Below are 13,545 nucleotides of genomic sequence, written 5' to 3' on the forward strand. Positions count from 1 at the left end.
GGTTTATACTCGTCCTCCAAAGCAGCTGCACCGCCTCTCAACTGTAGATGCTGTATTATCTCCTCAGGGTTGGCCATCAGTTAAAGGTGGCAACCCTGAGTACTGCTTATTTTTGCTGCACCACATACTGTACTGTAGGAATGGGTAATTGCAAAATTGAAATGTTTCAGAAATGTTCCGTGGGTGGGTGTGGGGGGAAGAGGGAGAGGGGGAAAGAGGGAAGGAGAGAATGGCGGGACACACACAGCCATGATCCAGACAATGACACGCCCCCTCCCTTAATAGCCTTGCTCCTACTCTCACATTAAGGCCTAGGACATAGTAAAATCAGCGTCGCTGAGGCGGGCTGAGCCGCGCTGAACGGATGCACAAAGCCCCTGCATCTGCAATCAGCCTGGCTATAGTTTCTCCCTCCACATGCTTGCTGATGCGCGCGTAGGCTGAGAAAATATGAAGAGACAGGCAGGTTTGAAATTTTGCCGCTTGGGGAGCGGTCACGTGACCGCTCCCATCCAATGGGGCTGCAGCCGGCATTTTACCTACTGTGTCGGTGTTCTGAAATAGCAGAGCCGCCAGACAGAGTAGAGGCAGCACAGATGTGTGTGTGTGTGTATGTGCAGAGTAGAGGCAGCACAGAGATGTGTGTGTGTGTGTGTGTATATATATATATATATATATATATATATATATATATAATCACTGGAATAGTGATGAAACGCGTTGGGAAGAATTATTGCAGTTATTAAGGACTAAACTGTGAATACTTCATTCTGCTGTCTGTTGTGCATGCTCGTGGACACTCTAAGGACATGAGCACACTGCCGGTTCCACAATTAAACAGCGGGGTTGTTTACCTACTACCTCCCATCCGGTTCACATTGCGAGTGTGTTGGACTTCCGGGTCAGAGGAGGAGAGGCTGCTGCAGTTCCTGTACCGGTCGGAGGACTATCCTGAGAAGCTGAAACTTCACCAAAGAAGGGAGCGGTGTATCAACGGAGCCACAGCATCACACGGAGGCGAATGAGTATACTCATTACATGCTTTAACTTTTTAATCGTTTGTGAGTGCAATATTGTTGGACCTACTAGATTTTATTAAAAGTGTTATTTTCATATTGCACTAGGATCGGGCGCTTTTTTTTTTGTTGTATATATATATATATATATATATATATATATATATATATATATATATATATATGTGTGGTGTGGGTATGTGTGTGTGTGTGTGTGTGTATATATTTATCAAAGTTGCACAATGTTAAAAAAAGGACATGTGAGAATAAATTATTTATTAATTTTTAAAATATTATATAACACACATACACACACACACACACACACACACACACACACACACACACACACACACACACACAAGCTACCAAGTGACACACACACACACAGTGATACCCGCCTCCCAAGCGCGCTTGCTGTCTCCTCTGCCAGGACAGCAAAAAGCTCCCGGTAGAGCGAGCGGCAGCAAGCAAGAGCGAGCAGCAGCACCAAATTCTTTACTATGTCCCAGGCCTAATGCAAGACAGCCGAGCACTCATGCTTGGAGAGTTGGTGACGTCACAGCTCTCAAGCATGAGCGCACTCAGCACTAGCGTGGATGCAGCCTAAGCTAGGTGTGCGCAATGCTTCCTTCAACGATCAATGTTTCGGTTCAAACATTAAAAGATATCTTAAAAACATTGTGTTGCTGTAGATCTGTTGGAAATGTCTATATTTCTAAATGTAATGTTTGGCAACTCATTGTATGACGCCACTGAGCACAGAGGACACTGCATTCAGGGTCCTATATTTCCAATTACTACTGTAAATATGTGATTGGGCTGTATAGCAGTGACACAGAATCCTTGTGTTTGAATTGCAGTCACACTGTACCAAATGTGGATTTAATTTAGGTTCTTAGAACGGACAGCAAATAAGGCAAAGTTATGTAACCCCCAATTTATTAGGATACAACTGCATTGCACATTTTAAAGACAAGTTGCCAGTGTATGCAGAATGACAAAGAAATACAGCATTAAAACATCTATAATATTTACAGTATACATATATTTACAAACAATTGGGAAAATATGCAATTTTTTTTGTGCAGTTTAAAAGGGCATGAGAAAAAGGGGGTCCCCTTGCAGCTGCACCACGTTAATTTCAGCTTCGGGGTGCCGTGGATCCAGAGATACTTACCGGGAAAGGTGCCACTTGTAGTGTTCCCTCCAGGGGAAACACATTGTGGAGTATCTCAGGAACCAGGAGGTCCCCAGAGTTGAAATTAAGGCAGTTCTGCTCTGGGGACCCCCTGCTAAAAAATAATAATAATAAAAAGCTCAGAAGTTACTGTAGTTTAGTTTTCAACAATGAGAATGCTAGCTGCATGCCTGTCTAAAAACCGACAAATCCAGTACCCTAAATAATAAACCTAGATTGTAAATGGAGTTCAGTTTGTAAGAACAACATATTGTGCGTAAAATGAGAGAAAAAAAATAATGTGTTTTGCGGTATTGATATAGAAGTTGTTTTGTTTAATTTGTAAGTAATTTAGCAACTGGCATTTTAGCCAGCTACCCCAATTGATCAGGGAATACCCTCAGACTAGTATTTTTCCCACTATTAATGGAAGCACATTTATATGCTAGAACACACTCGAGTGGCTTCCCGTGAACGCGTAGTATGCCTGACCTGCCTGTGCAAAGGAAGTGGCAGAACATACATGTTATACAAATATATGCTTAAATGAAGTTGACTATTGTATTCCCCAACCATGACCTTTTATAAAAGAAAACAAAAAAAACCCCACACCTTTGAAACATGTTAGTGCACATTCTCAGGCCAGACTACCAAGAATAGAAACTTAGAAACGTACCCTTTGGTAGTGTGTCTAAAAGGAAGGAAAGCTTGAGATATCAATGTTTTAATTATACAAGTAAGTTTACATAAAGAATTTTAAATCAGTTGGTCATTAAGTGAAATAACCACTCTAAAATGGCAATAGTTTTATTTTTTGGTGCAATAGATGCAGCATTTGCTTATCTTAAAGTAAACATAATTATTTAGGGTGACGATTGATCAGCGACGGTCCTGATTTTTCACAGAATACCTGTCTATTTCAAAAAAGAGGAAGTGCTGTGCCTTTGTACAGTATATAGTTGCTATAGCAACCCAAGGGAGCTTAATACATTCAAACTCATTAAAAGGGGCTTAAAGAGTAGGAGGGAAATGCATTATTATCTAATAATACATAACTGATTTATTAAAGATGAGAAATAAAACCATGTAGGATTTTGAATGTATTGCTGCTTTAAAGTGCCAAAGACCTTTGTCCCAATGGGGACAGATAAGCTACATTTTCCCCTTAAACATTAGTAACATAACAGAAGTATTTAGGTCACAACACCACCTTCCCCAAAACCAAAATTGCAGTATAATGACATAGCTACCACAAGTTTAACAGAAAGTAGAGGAAAGTTTGCATGAACCAACTTGTTGTTTCCAGTAATATCAGAGCTTGAATAATCGGCCCTATTTGTAAATACAAGTGGTATTTGCGAAACATAATATATACATTTGTCAAAATATTGGTTGCATTACATTTATTATTTAAAACAGCTTATCAAGAGGAAAATCCCCTAAATGGAACCAAAATAAGGAGGTTTCCAAAAGTCAGGTCTGTGTATGTATAGACCCGCCCCCCCCCCTCCCCCCCAAAAAAAGCTTTCTTGTTGTGTTAAACATTTATGATGAAAGCAAGCCTATGCATAAATCCAATTTAGGAAGGCACATATTTATGACGTTACTAATCCTTATTATATGCCATAAACCAAAAACATTTCAGTCCAAATGTATTGGTTCTCCTCCTCCCCTAAGAAAATCTTCACTGGAGAACAAAATGTTTTTGATAAATAATTTCAGACATACAGTCTTCACAAGCTCAAAACCACTACTGTACATACATTCATGTTCGTGTCAACTGGAGCACTACTGGGGGTGTGACTTAAAGTATACAATACACAAAGACCCGCCAATGATACATCCAACATGACATTATTTAGTTCATTTTTTCTGTTTATAAGTACAGCTTAACCCCCTTATAACGCTGTGCTTGGGGTCCAAAGAATCACATCGCGTTATAAGTGGATCGCGTTAGAAATAATGTACAATTGTATGCATTGTACAATTAAGTATTTAAGATACCAATAATCGTGTGGTAAAGTTTTCATAAATACGAAAATTGGGAGCCACGCTTGCATCGCGTTTAAGCGGATTCGCGTTGTAACGGATCGTGTTATAACGGGGTTGAGCTGTATTTGGTTATTTAGTTCAAAGGATTTCATTAAAATTACCAATATTTTTGAGAAGAATAAAGAGAGAAAAAAACCAGATCGTAATCAACTATATAATTTGTCCTGTAGGATGTAGCATTGACGCTCTTGTGTATTGGGATAGATCATTTTACCCTGTGAGAGTAAGAGTGCGCGTTGTTGATGGTGCCTATGTAATTTCCATGTGGCCTAGAAAATAATCATGGCACTGGCAGTAGTAAAAGTTAATGAACAAAGGATTAATTTTATCCAGCTACTTGAAAACAAAGAGAACAAAGTCTTTGGCGCACTACCAGGTGCATAAACCTGATACAATGTTCCCAGTTCTATGATTGAGAGGAACAGTTCGTAGATCTTCACAAGTGATCTTCTTAAATTCCTTATACTGATAAGTATATATCTGGAATCAGACAAGACAAGAAAACCATTGCGCAGTACCCTCTAATAATGGAGATCTCATCCACACAGCTGCTAGCTACTTACATCAAAGTAGATAGAGAGAGGCCTTGAAAGGTATCTTTAGCTGGAGATCTGGAACACTCAATGGGTTGGTGATGGGTCTTCAGATGTTATACGCCCTCTCCACAAGGATCAACCACAGTGCCAGAGTACATATAGGATAATAAAAATGCCAATGAAAATGATCCCTGTGGAGAGGGCGTAAAACACCTGAAGACCCATCACCAACCCATTGAGTGTACCAGATCTCCAGCTAAAGATACCTTTCAAGGCCTCTCTCTATCTACTTTGATGTAAGTAGCTAGCAGCTGTGTGGATGAGATCTCCATTATTAGAGGGTACTGCGCAATGGTTGTCTTGTCTTGTCTGATTCCAGATATATACTTATCAGTATAAGGAATTTAAGAAGATCACCTGTGAAGATCTACAAACTGTTCCTCTCAATCATAGACCTGGGAACATTGTATCAGGTTTATGCACCTGGTAGTACGCCAAGGACTTTGTTCTCTTTGTTTTCAATTTGTCTATAGCCATATGGAAAGGCTTGCTATTTTGTCCTAGGCAGCCTTCTCTCTCCCACTCCTATCCTCCCTGATCTTGGTGGTTGTGGGGTTTCATGCAATATTGGTTATCCTTGCACAGTTAGGGTATATTATTTTTCACATTGGTTTGTTGATTCACATTTAAATATTGTAATCATCACAGCATAACAATAGGTTGAGCGCTTGTTTTGTAGTTTAAGTTCTCTTTTTATCAGTGTTGTTATCCAGCTACTTGTTTGCTTTGACAAATTAAATTTTTCTATTGGCTGACAATTTTCCTATATGACCGGTAATCAATAGGCAGACCGGAGGCTAAATGAAGACAAGATAGACTGAGTTGACTTGGTTGTTACATTTTTGAGTTTGGCTCTGTCTCAATTTCTCTCGCTCAGCGCAAGATTTTTGGGGGGTTGGTAGCACCTTTGCACTTTGCTTTTCCGCTCTGGTTGCTGCAGGATGCGTGGGTTGGAGATCAATTTATGTTGTAATGCTATCGTGTAGGTTAGCAATTTAGGAAGGAAATACATTGCAACGGTATTGTAATTTAGTAGAGCAACATAAGGTCATTCAGTAGTATTAACCCCAAGATTGGTAGGTCAGATGAACCTATATTGCAAAGCAGGAGACCAGTTACTGCACAGATAACAGATGAATTGTTCAAAGCAATAACTATACCTTACTTCCCTTTGAACATAAAGTAAAACTGCATCTAATTGCAGCTTTCATCAAATGCTACCTTAATATAGCTTATGTCTGGAAACAGTGTCTTTCATCAACAGCGAGCTGCACTATGCAGAAGGACTTTATTCATGATCTGAACCTCATCACTATAACTATGCCACGAAAATACTTTGCACTCAAAGTAAATAGATTCTCAAATGTACACATCACGTTTAGATTAGCCAATATAGATACGCTCTGTCTGGGAAAATGTTTTTTTTCCCTCCCCAAATCAATCAGAGCTCAGTTCTGTGTAAGGAATACATTTACTCCAGAGCACAATGTTGCCAATAATAGCAGCTGTACCATGAAGACACTGCGTACTCAAAGATAATGCATTCTGTGATACACACAGCACAATAATGCAGTGGCTTCATACTGTAGTGCCGACGGTTATTCTAACACAAACCAGTGGCAATCGCCAAAATACCCAGGTACATGCTGGGTCTAGTTTAAGGCAAGTTTAAGGCATTTCTGCATTGACTAATGGCCCATCAGATTAACAGCGGGGGTCCCTGGCAGTCCCATTCAAACTGAATGTGACTGCCAGGGACCCCTGCTGTGTTAATCCGATGGGTCATTAGTCAATGTAGAAATGCCTTAAACTTGCCTTAAACTTGACCCAGCATGTAACCAGGCTAGTTTAAGGCAAGCTTTAGAATACTCGTCTCGTCTGTAGCTTCTATTTAGGACTAACATGAACAAAAATATTACCAACATCACAAATGTATTTGAGGATTCAGAACTACCCAACACAGAAGCAGATAAATTGCATACCCTCCTACACAAAAACAAATAGCACTATACAGATAAGAGATTAATAATGAAACACTCTTAAAACAGCAGACTGTCAGACAAGCTGGGGACTAGAGCAACTAGTTAAATGTTTGCTAACAAATCACCTTGTACAAACTGACATTTTGAACATTATTTGATGTTTTTACGTCTTCTGAAAAAGTGATTCAGAGTTTCAGTGGATGCACCAATCCAAAGGACGTTTTGATACGGCTATAGAAGCAATTCTATAAATTTTGAAACCCACAATATAAATTTATGGAACAAACGTTTTCATCATAAACTTAAAAAAATAAATGTACACTGGCCTTTAAAGAACATATTTACCAAGTGATGCTAAACAGTAATTAAATATTTAAAACGTAAACTAATTTCAAGTTTTTTTCTTTCACATTACTAACATTATATTCCGGAACTGAAACTTTTACCTAGCCTGTTTTTAAACTATTAACTTTTTTGAGAATCTGGTTATTGTAAACCTACTCCCACCGAAACATTTTGATATTAAGATGTGAAGTATCAAAAGGCATGCTACCAATAGTACAATTTTACAGCAAAAAGGCTTCTATATAGTAAAATCTTGTACTGGAAGCACAGCATGCAAACAGTTGAAAAGATAAAGCAAGCTGTTTCACGCATGCGTCTAATTATCATTTAGCAGAAGTCTAGTACGTTTGTTTTTTATGGTCACTTATACATTTGTGTTGGGATGCCTAGCAACCTCAAAAGTACTGGTTGTACTTGTAAGCCCCCAGCTGGCATCAATACATCAGTGTGGCCAGTTCTTTAAACAAAAACAAGTGTAAAGGTTTTTCATAATTTATCATCATCATGTTGGCATGGATATATCATAAAACAACTAACCTCACTTCCCCCTTTCTTTAAGCAACCATTACCGTCAATAGCATAACATCATAAATACTGTCCTGTTCTATAAATTGAACATATTATTAAATATGAATCCCATCATGCAAGTTTATCAGAAACATCTTTTGTAGGCTGTATGACTGAACATGACCAACCCAAATTATTGTGTGTAATACATATATATATATATACACACACACACACACACACACACACAAACATATATATTATATATACATACGAACACACATGTAAAAACTGTCCATAGTAATCAAACAGTAGATATAGGGCGGGATTCCTGCAGAATAACTTTGATCAGTGAGGATTTGCCACAGAAAAACTTGGAGTGGGTTTGTGCCCTGGCAAGAGAGAATTTCTTCTGTCATTGTTGCAGCGTTTACATCAAGTCCAAAGCAGACTCGTCACTGTGTCACTGTTCTTTTACATCGTTCTCAATGCAAGCCAGGCCCGAGTTTCCCGCTTCAAAAAATTGGCATGGCTTTCATCATCAGCATTCAATATTTCCCTAAAAATGCCTTTGCGTTTATTTGCCAGATTTCTGAAAACGATTGCAGCGGTATCCTCCCAAAAAAATACATGCCAGACCCCATTTCACAGATTCATTTTTAGAATTATTTGTAGCTCATGTCATTAGAGGGAAGTTGTAATGTTCTTGCCAACAAAATGTTTTTGATTTGAACAAAAATTGAAGTCAAATCTAGAAGTAGATTACGTTTATAACAAGGTGCCAGAGAATTGCCTGTTTTCCTTATTTTATCAGTCAGCGTTACCAAAAAAACGGTTGTGTCAAACAATTTTTCTATTTTAAAACTATTATCCACTTTGTGTCACAGCTCATTATACCCCGAGAGGGAAGTTCAGAAACTGCACGAGTTGCATCTGATGCAGCTCCTGCTTCCGTTTCTGTAAAATGGCCATTTTATATGCCATGAATTGACACCGCTTTTTCTTTAGAGTGATAGTCAGTGGGAGTTCTTCCTGCCAACACTGTCAGTGGTATTTAGCATTCTAGTCTATAAACAACAGATTCCAGCCTCCAACTCCGTGAATACTGGTGTTGTTTCAAATAGGCCCTTTGTAAACATCCTTACATCTGTCGCTGAAGAAGGAAGGTATCAGCAAGAGGAATCTAATAGCCTCTGTCGTATTTTCGAATCTTCTGAAGATGTTTTTAACCCATCACCTGTTGACTGATCTGCAAGGGGGAAAAAAAGCATCATCAATAGCGAGTTCTTTACAAAATAAAACAAAGAAACTGACTAAATCATTCAAATGTCTTCTTTGAATGATTTAGAGCAGCACTGTAATGGTACCAGCAACACACTTGACAATTGGATGTTTATGCATCTCTCCGATAAATGTTTTTAAATAAATAGTGGCTCACTGAGTAAAGGCACTGACTGAACCACTCAAACTCAGTGTCATTGTTTTTCAATTCCCAGTGTCCGCTCCTTGTGATCTTGGGCAAATCACTTTATCTCCCTGTGCCCCAGAGACAGTACCAAAATCATAGAGTGTAAGCTCATCTGGTCACGGACTGTGTCTGACCATTCCTGTGTGCTGCGCACTTTGAGTCCCTTTGGGAGAAAAACACTATATAAAATTAAGTTGTTGTTGGTAAATACATTTCTTACATGTATAATATAATAATATAATAGAGGTTGAAAAAAAAAAATACAGGTTGTTTTTTAATTCAAGCACCATTAAAAAGACATGTCTTTTTTGCCCTAGGTCCTCCTTAATTTGAATCTTACTGTGCTCCACTTTGTTGCTTGGTACAAGAACTAAATGCCACTCCCAACTAAAGAAATAAAGCGGATGAACAAATCTGCCTTTAGATGCCACAACATCTATACATATCCATATGGATATCACAACAGTCTCATCCTGAATATTAAAGCAGCACTGACCACTGTTTTGTGTTCTTTTACAGGATGGTAACCAGGGGGTCCCCCCAGAGATGAACAGCGCTATTTCTGGCTCTGGTGACCCCTCCCCAGTTAACAAGATACTTAACGGTGAAGTTACTGGGTTTATGTCGGGCCAAAAGGAAACCATAATACAGGCATACCCCGCTTTAACATACGCAATGGGACCGGAGCATGTATGTAAAGTGAAAATGTACTTAAAGTGAAGCACTACCTTTTTTCCACTTTACAATGCATGTACTGTACTGCAAACATCATATATGTGCATAACGGATGTAAATAATGCATTTGTAACCAAAATAAATACAGTAGGCTTTATTCAAATAAAATGAATGGGAGCAAGCAAGGAGGTGAGAGGCGCGCACGCGGGTCAGTACTGTATAGCAGCTCTCTCCTCTCTCCTTCTCGCAGTCTCTCCCTCACTCAGTCACACACTCTCTCTCTCTCTCACTCAGTCATACAGACACACACAAGTCACACAGACACACACAAGTCACACAGACACACACAGTCACTCAGACACACAGTCACTCAGACACACACAGTCACTCAGACACACAGTCAGTCACACAGTCACACACACTGTCACTCAGTCACACACACCCACACACAAACGCAAAGATTGCTCTGTAGTTCACATGCAAAGTTTCGCAGCAGGCAAGAGCGAGCTCTGAGGAGGGAGGAAGGGGTGGAGGAGAGCAGAGGGAGCAGAGCCAGGGGCTGCAGTGAGTGCGGGCGGAATCACTGGTTTAGCTGCTGATTTATGGAGCGGGAGTGCAGGGGGAACAGAGACAGATGGGAGGGGGAGGGCAGAGGGAACGGGGAGATCGAGCGCACCATAATAGGGACAAGCATGACGGAGGTTGCGGGATTGTTGAGGTGCGCATGCGGCGCCGCCCCCCGGTGTCCGTACTTGCTAGGCATGCATACGTACACAGGGGTATGGTGCAACTAAAAATAAATGTACGTACTTGCGAGTGTACGTAAAGCGGGTGTACGTAAAACGGGGTATGCCTGTATCATGGAATGCGGGTTCCTGTTGGCTGGACATTTGAATCCCCTTTAAAAAAAAAAAAAAACAACAAGAAATACTGGTAACTATCTCAAGAACTGGTGGGTGCCTATAGCTAACAGATAGCGAAGTTCTGCTCTGGGACCCCTGGCTCCAATACTGTAAACAAAAATACACAAGGGTTTTAGTTGGGGTGGAGGGAGAGCTGCTGCTTTAAGAAGCAGTTATAAAAAAAAAGTATTTGTTTACTACAAAAGTTTAGAAAATCTGTTAAAATAAATAAATACTCCAGTATTTATCAAGACCCCAATCCCCTACAATGATCACATCACTTGTCTACTTTGATTCTGTGAGGGACCGTCCTATTTTCATAGTAATGTACAATTGTGCTATGTTTCTACATTCATTTTTAGGCCCCGAAACTTCCTCTATGGACAGAATATAACATTTAAAAGAAAATAAAAATAGAACTTTTAAGCACGTCCCAGATCTTGCCTTTTCCCATTATCTTGTAGCATACAATGCTTCCACTGCAGCTAGGGATTTTGGGAAATTATGTTTATGTTATGTTTATATGTTATATTATATGTAAATTAGGGCCATGTCCTGGGCACAGAGTTAAGATGACAAATAGTACATGGTTACAAATACAGTTACATAAGTGAACAGGGTATACATTATATACAAAACATAGCATGCACAGTTAGAGATAATTTATATTATAGGCGTATGTAACAGTTACAGACCAGATTAAAATGTGAGACAGCCTTGATTTTGAAAGAACTTAAACAGGTGGTGGCTGAGATAGTCTCCGGTAGGTTGTTCCAGTTTTGGGTTGCACAGTAAGAGGAGCAGCAGCCGGATACTTTGTTGAGCCTTGGGACCATGAACAGTTTTTTGGAGTCAGATCTCAGATAAGTGCTGCATGTGGTAGTGGTGAGGAGCTTGTTCAGATAGATGGGTAGCTTGCCCAGAAAGTATTTGAAGGCAAGACAGGAAAGATGAACTTTGCGCATAGGCTCAAGTGAAGACCAATCTAGTTCTTTGAGCATTTTGCAGTGATGGGTGTTGTAGTTGCATTGGAGAACAAAACAGCATATAGAATTGTAGAGGGTGTCAAGTTTACCAAGGTGGGTTTGGGGTGCCGAGCCGTATACTATGTCCCCATAGTCGATAATTGGCATTAGCATCTGCTGTGCAATACGCTATCTGACCAGCAGACTTTAGGGAGGATTTGTTCCTGAAAAGTACACCTAGTTTGGCATATGTTTTGGATGTCAGGGTATCAATGTGCATCCCAAATGTTAAGTGGGAGTCAAACCATATGCCCAAATATTTAAAACTAGTAACAGGCGTTAGGGTGGTGTTAGTGTTGGTTCTGATCTGAAGCTCAGTCACTGGAAGCTTTAAAAATTTAGTCTTGGTCCCAAATACCATTGTTACAGTCTTGTCAGTGTTTAAAAACAGTTTGTTTTGGGAAATCCAATTTTCGAGTCTCAAAAAGTCAGATTGAAGTATGTGTTTGAGGTCATAGAGGCTATGGCTGTGTGCATATAAGATTGTGTCATCTGCATACATGTGTATTGAAGATCCCTTACAAGCTGTAGGAAGATCATTGATGAACAATAAGAGTAGGGGCCACGGAACAGAACCTTGCGGGACACCCACAGGTGATATCCAAGGGGTTGGAGTTAGAGCCTGAGATGGTCACATGTTAGGATCTACCTGATAGGTAGGAATGAAACCAGTTTAAAGCATGTTTCCCTATTCCAGAGCTCTGGAGTTTGTTAAGCAGGATAACATGATCAACTGTATCAAAAGCCTTTGCAAAATCTAGGAATATTGTACCAGTGAATTGTCCCCGTTCCATTCCACACTGGATTTCATTGCAAACTTTTAGCAGGGTAATTACGGAGGAGTGTTTGGGGCGAAAGCCAGATTAGAATTGGCTAGGGAAATTTGTCTTGATATAGTAATCGCTTAATTGGGACTGAACACGTTTTTCCATGACTTTGGATAGTATTGGGAGAAGAGAGATTGGCCTGTAGTTTGAGACAGTGTTTTTGTCCCCACTTTATGGATTGGAGCAGAAAAATTACAGAATTTCAAAATGTGAAGAAAAAAAAAATAATAATAAAAAAGGCTAGAATAATAGCTTTTATTGGACAAACAATAGTTTACAGTGTAAAAGATTTTAAATCTAACAGGGTTCTTCAGGTGAATCAGCTGAACAGAACAGATATTATATTCAATATGGAGAATTACGTTTTACAGTGGGAGTTGGGAAATTATATGCAATTAAGGAACATATATTTTGTTAGTGTGTGAAAACTGTCAAAGGATTAATAAGTGACAACTGCTATTATGTAATTAAACCACAGGTTAATTCCACAGGTTACTTGGAGTTAGGATGGGCGTGAAAAGTGATAGAGAAATACATACAGAAATGATTTCTATTGTAATACAATGCAACTACAGACAGGAATAAAAAGACAACCGATAACCTTTTCCTGGCTCATGTCCTACCTTTCCAACCGCTTCTTCAGTGTTTCCTTCTCTGGCTTCTCCCCCTCTGCACTCCCTCTTTCTGTTGGAGTCCCACAAGGCTCTTTTATTTGCCCTCTGCTGTTCTCACTCTACAGTACAACTCTTCTCTTGATGAAATAATACAATCTATTGGCTTTCATGATCAGCTTTATGCCGATAACACCCAAATCTCCCTCTCCTACCCTGACCTTTCCCCCTCTCTCCTATTCTGTGTCTCCAACTGTCTCTCTGCAATCTCGTCCTGCATGTCTCACCGCTAGATTGTAAGCTCTTTGGAACAGGGACTCCTTTTCCCAAATGTTACTTTTATGTCTGAAGCACTTCTT

At 39.7% G+C, this 13,545-nt stretch overlaps 1 protein-coding gene across 2 annotated transcripts in view; it reads right to left on the bottom strand.

Annotated features, from left to right (window-relative positions):
• Positions 1-6,638: 6,638 nt before the first annotated feature.
• The window catches only part of PANX1 (pannexin 1), a 62,708-nt gene continuing 55,801 nt past the window's right edge, over positions 6,639-13,545 (bottom strand). Inside the window, exon 5 of one of the 2 annotated variants that reach the window (XM_075592502.1) lies at positions 6,639-8,927. In XM_075592502.1, the coding sequence (XP_075448617.1) occupies positions 8,848-8,927 (80 nt within the window). In that variant the 3' untranslated portion in view covers positions 6,639-8,847. Of the gene's footprint in view, positions 8,928-10,641; positions 10,721-13,545 lie in introns of those variants that run through there. The other variant, XM_075592503.1, reaches the window with a different exon arrangement.

Source organism: Ascaphus truei, chromosome 3 (genome assembly GCF_040206685.1).
Source record: "Ascaphus truei isolate aAscTru1 chromosome 3, aAscTru1.hap1, whole genome shotgun sequence".
NCBI lineage: Eukaryota > Metazoa > Chordata > Amphibia > Anura > Ascaphidae > Ascaphus > Ascaphus truei.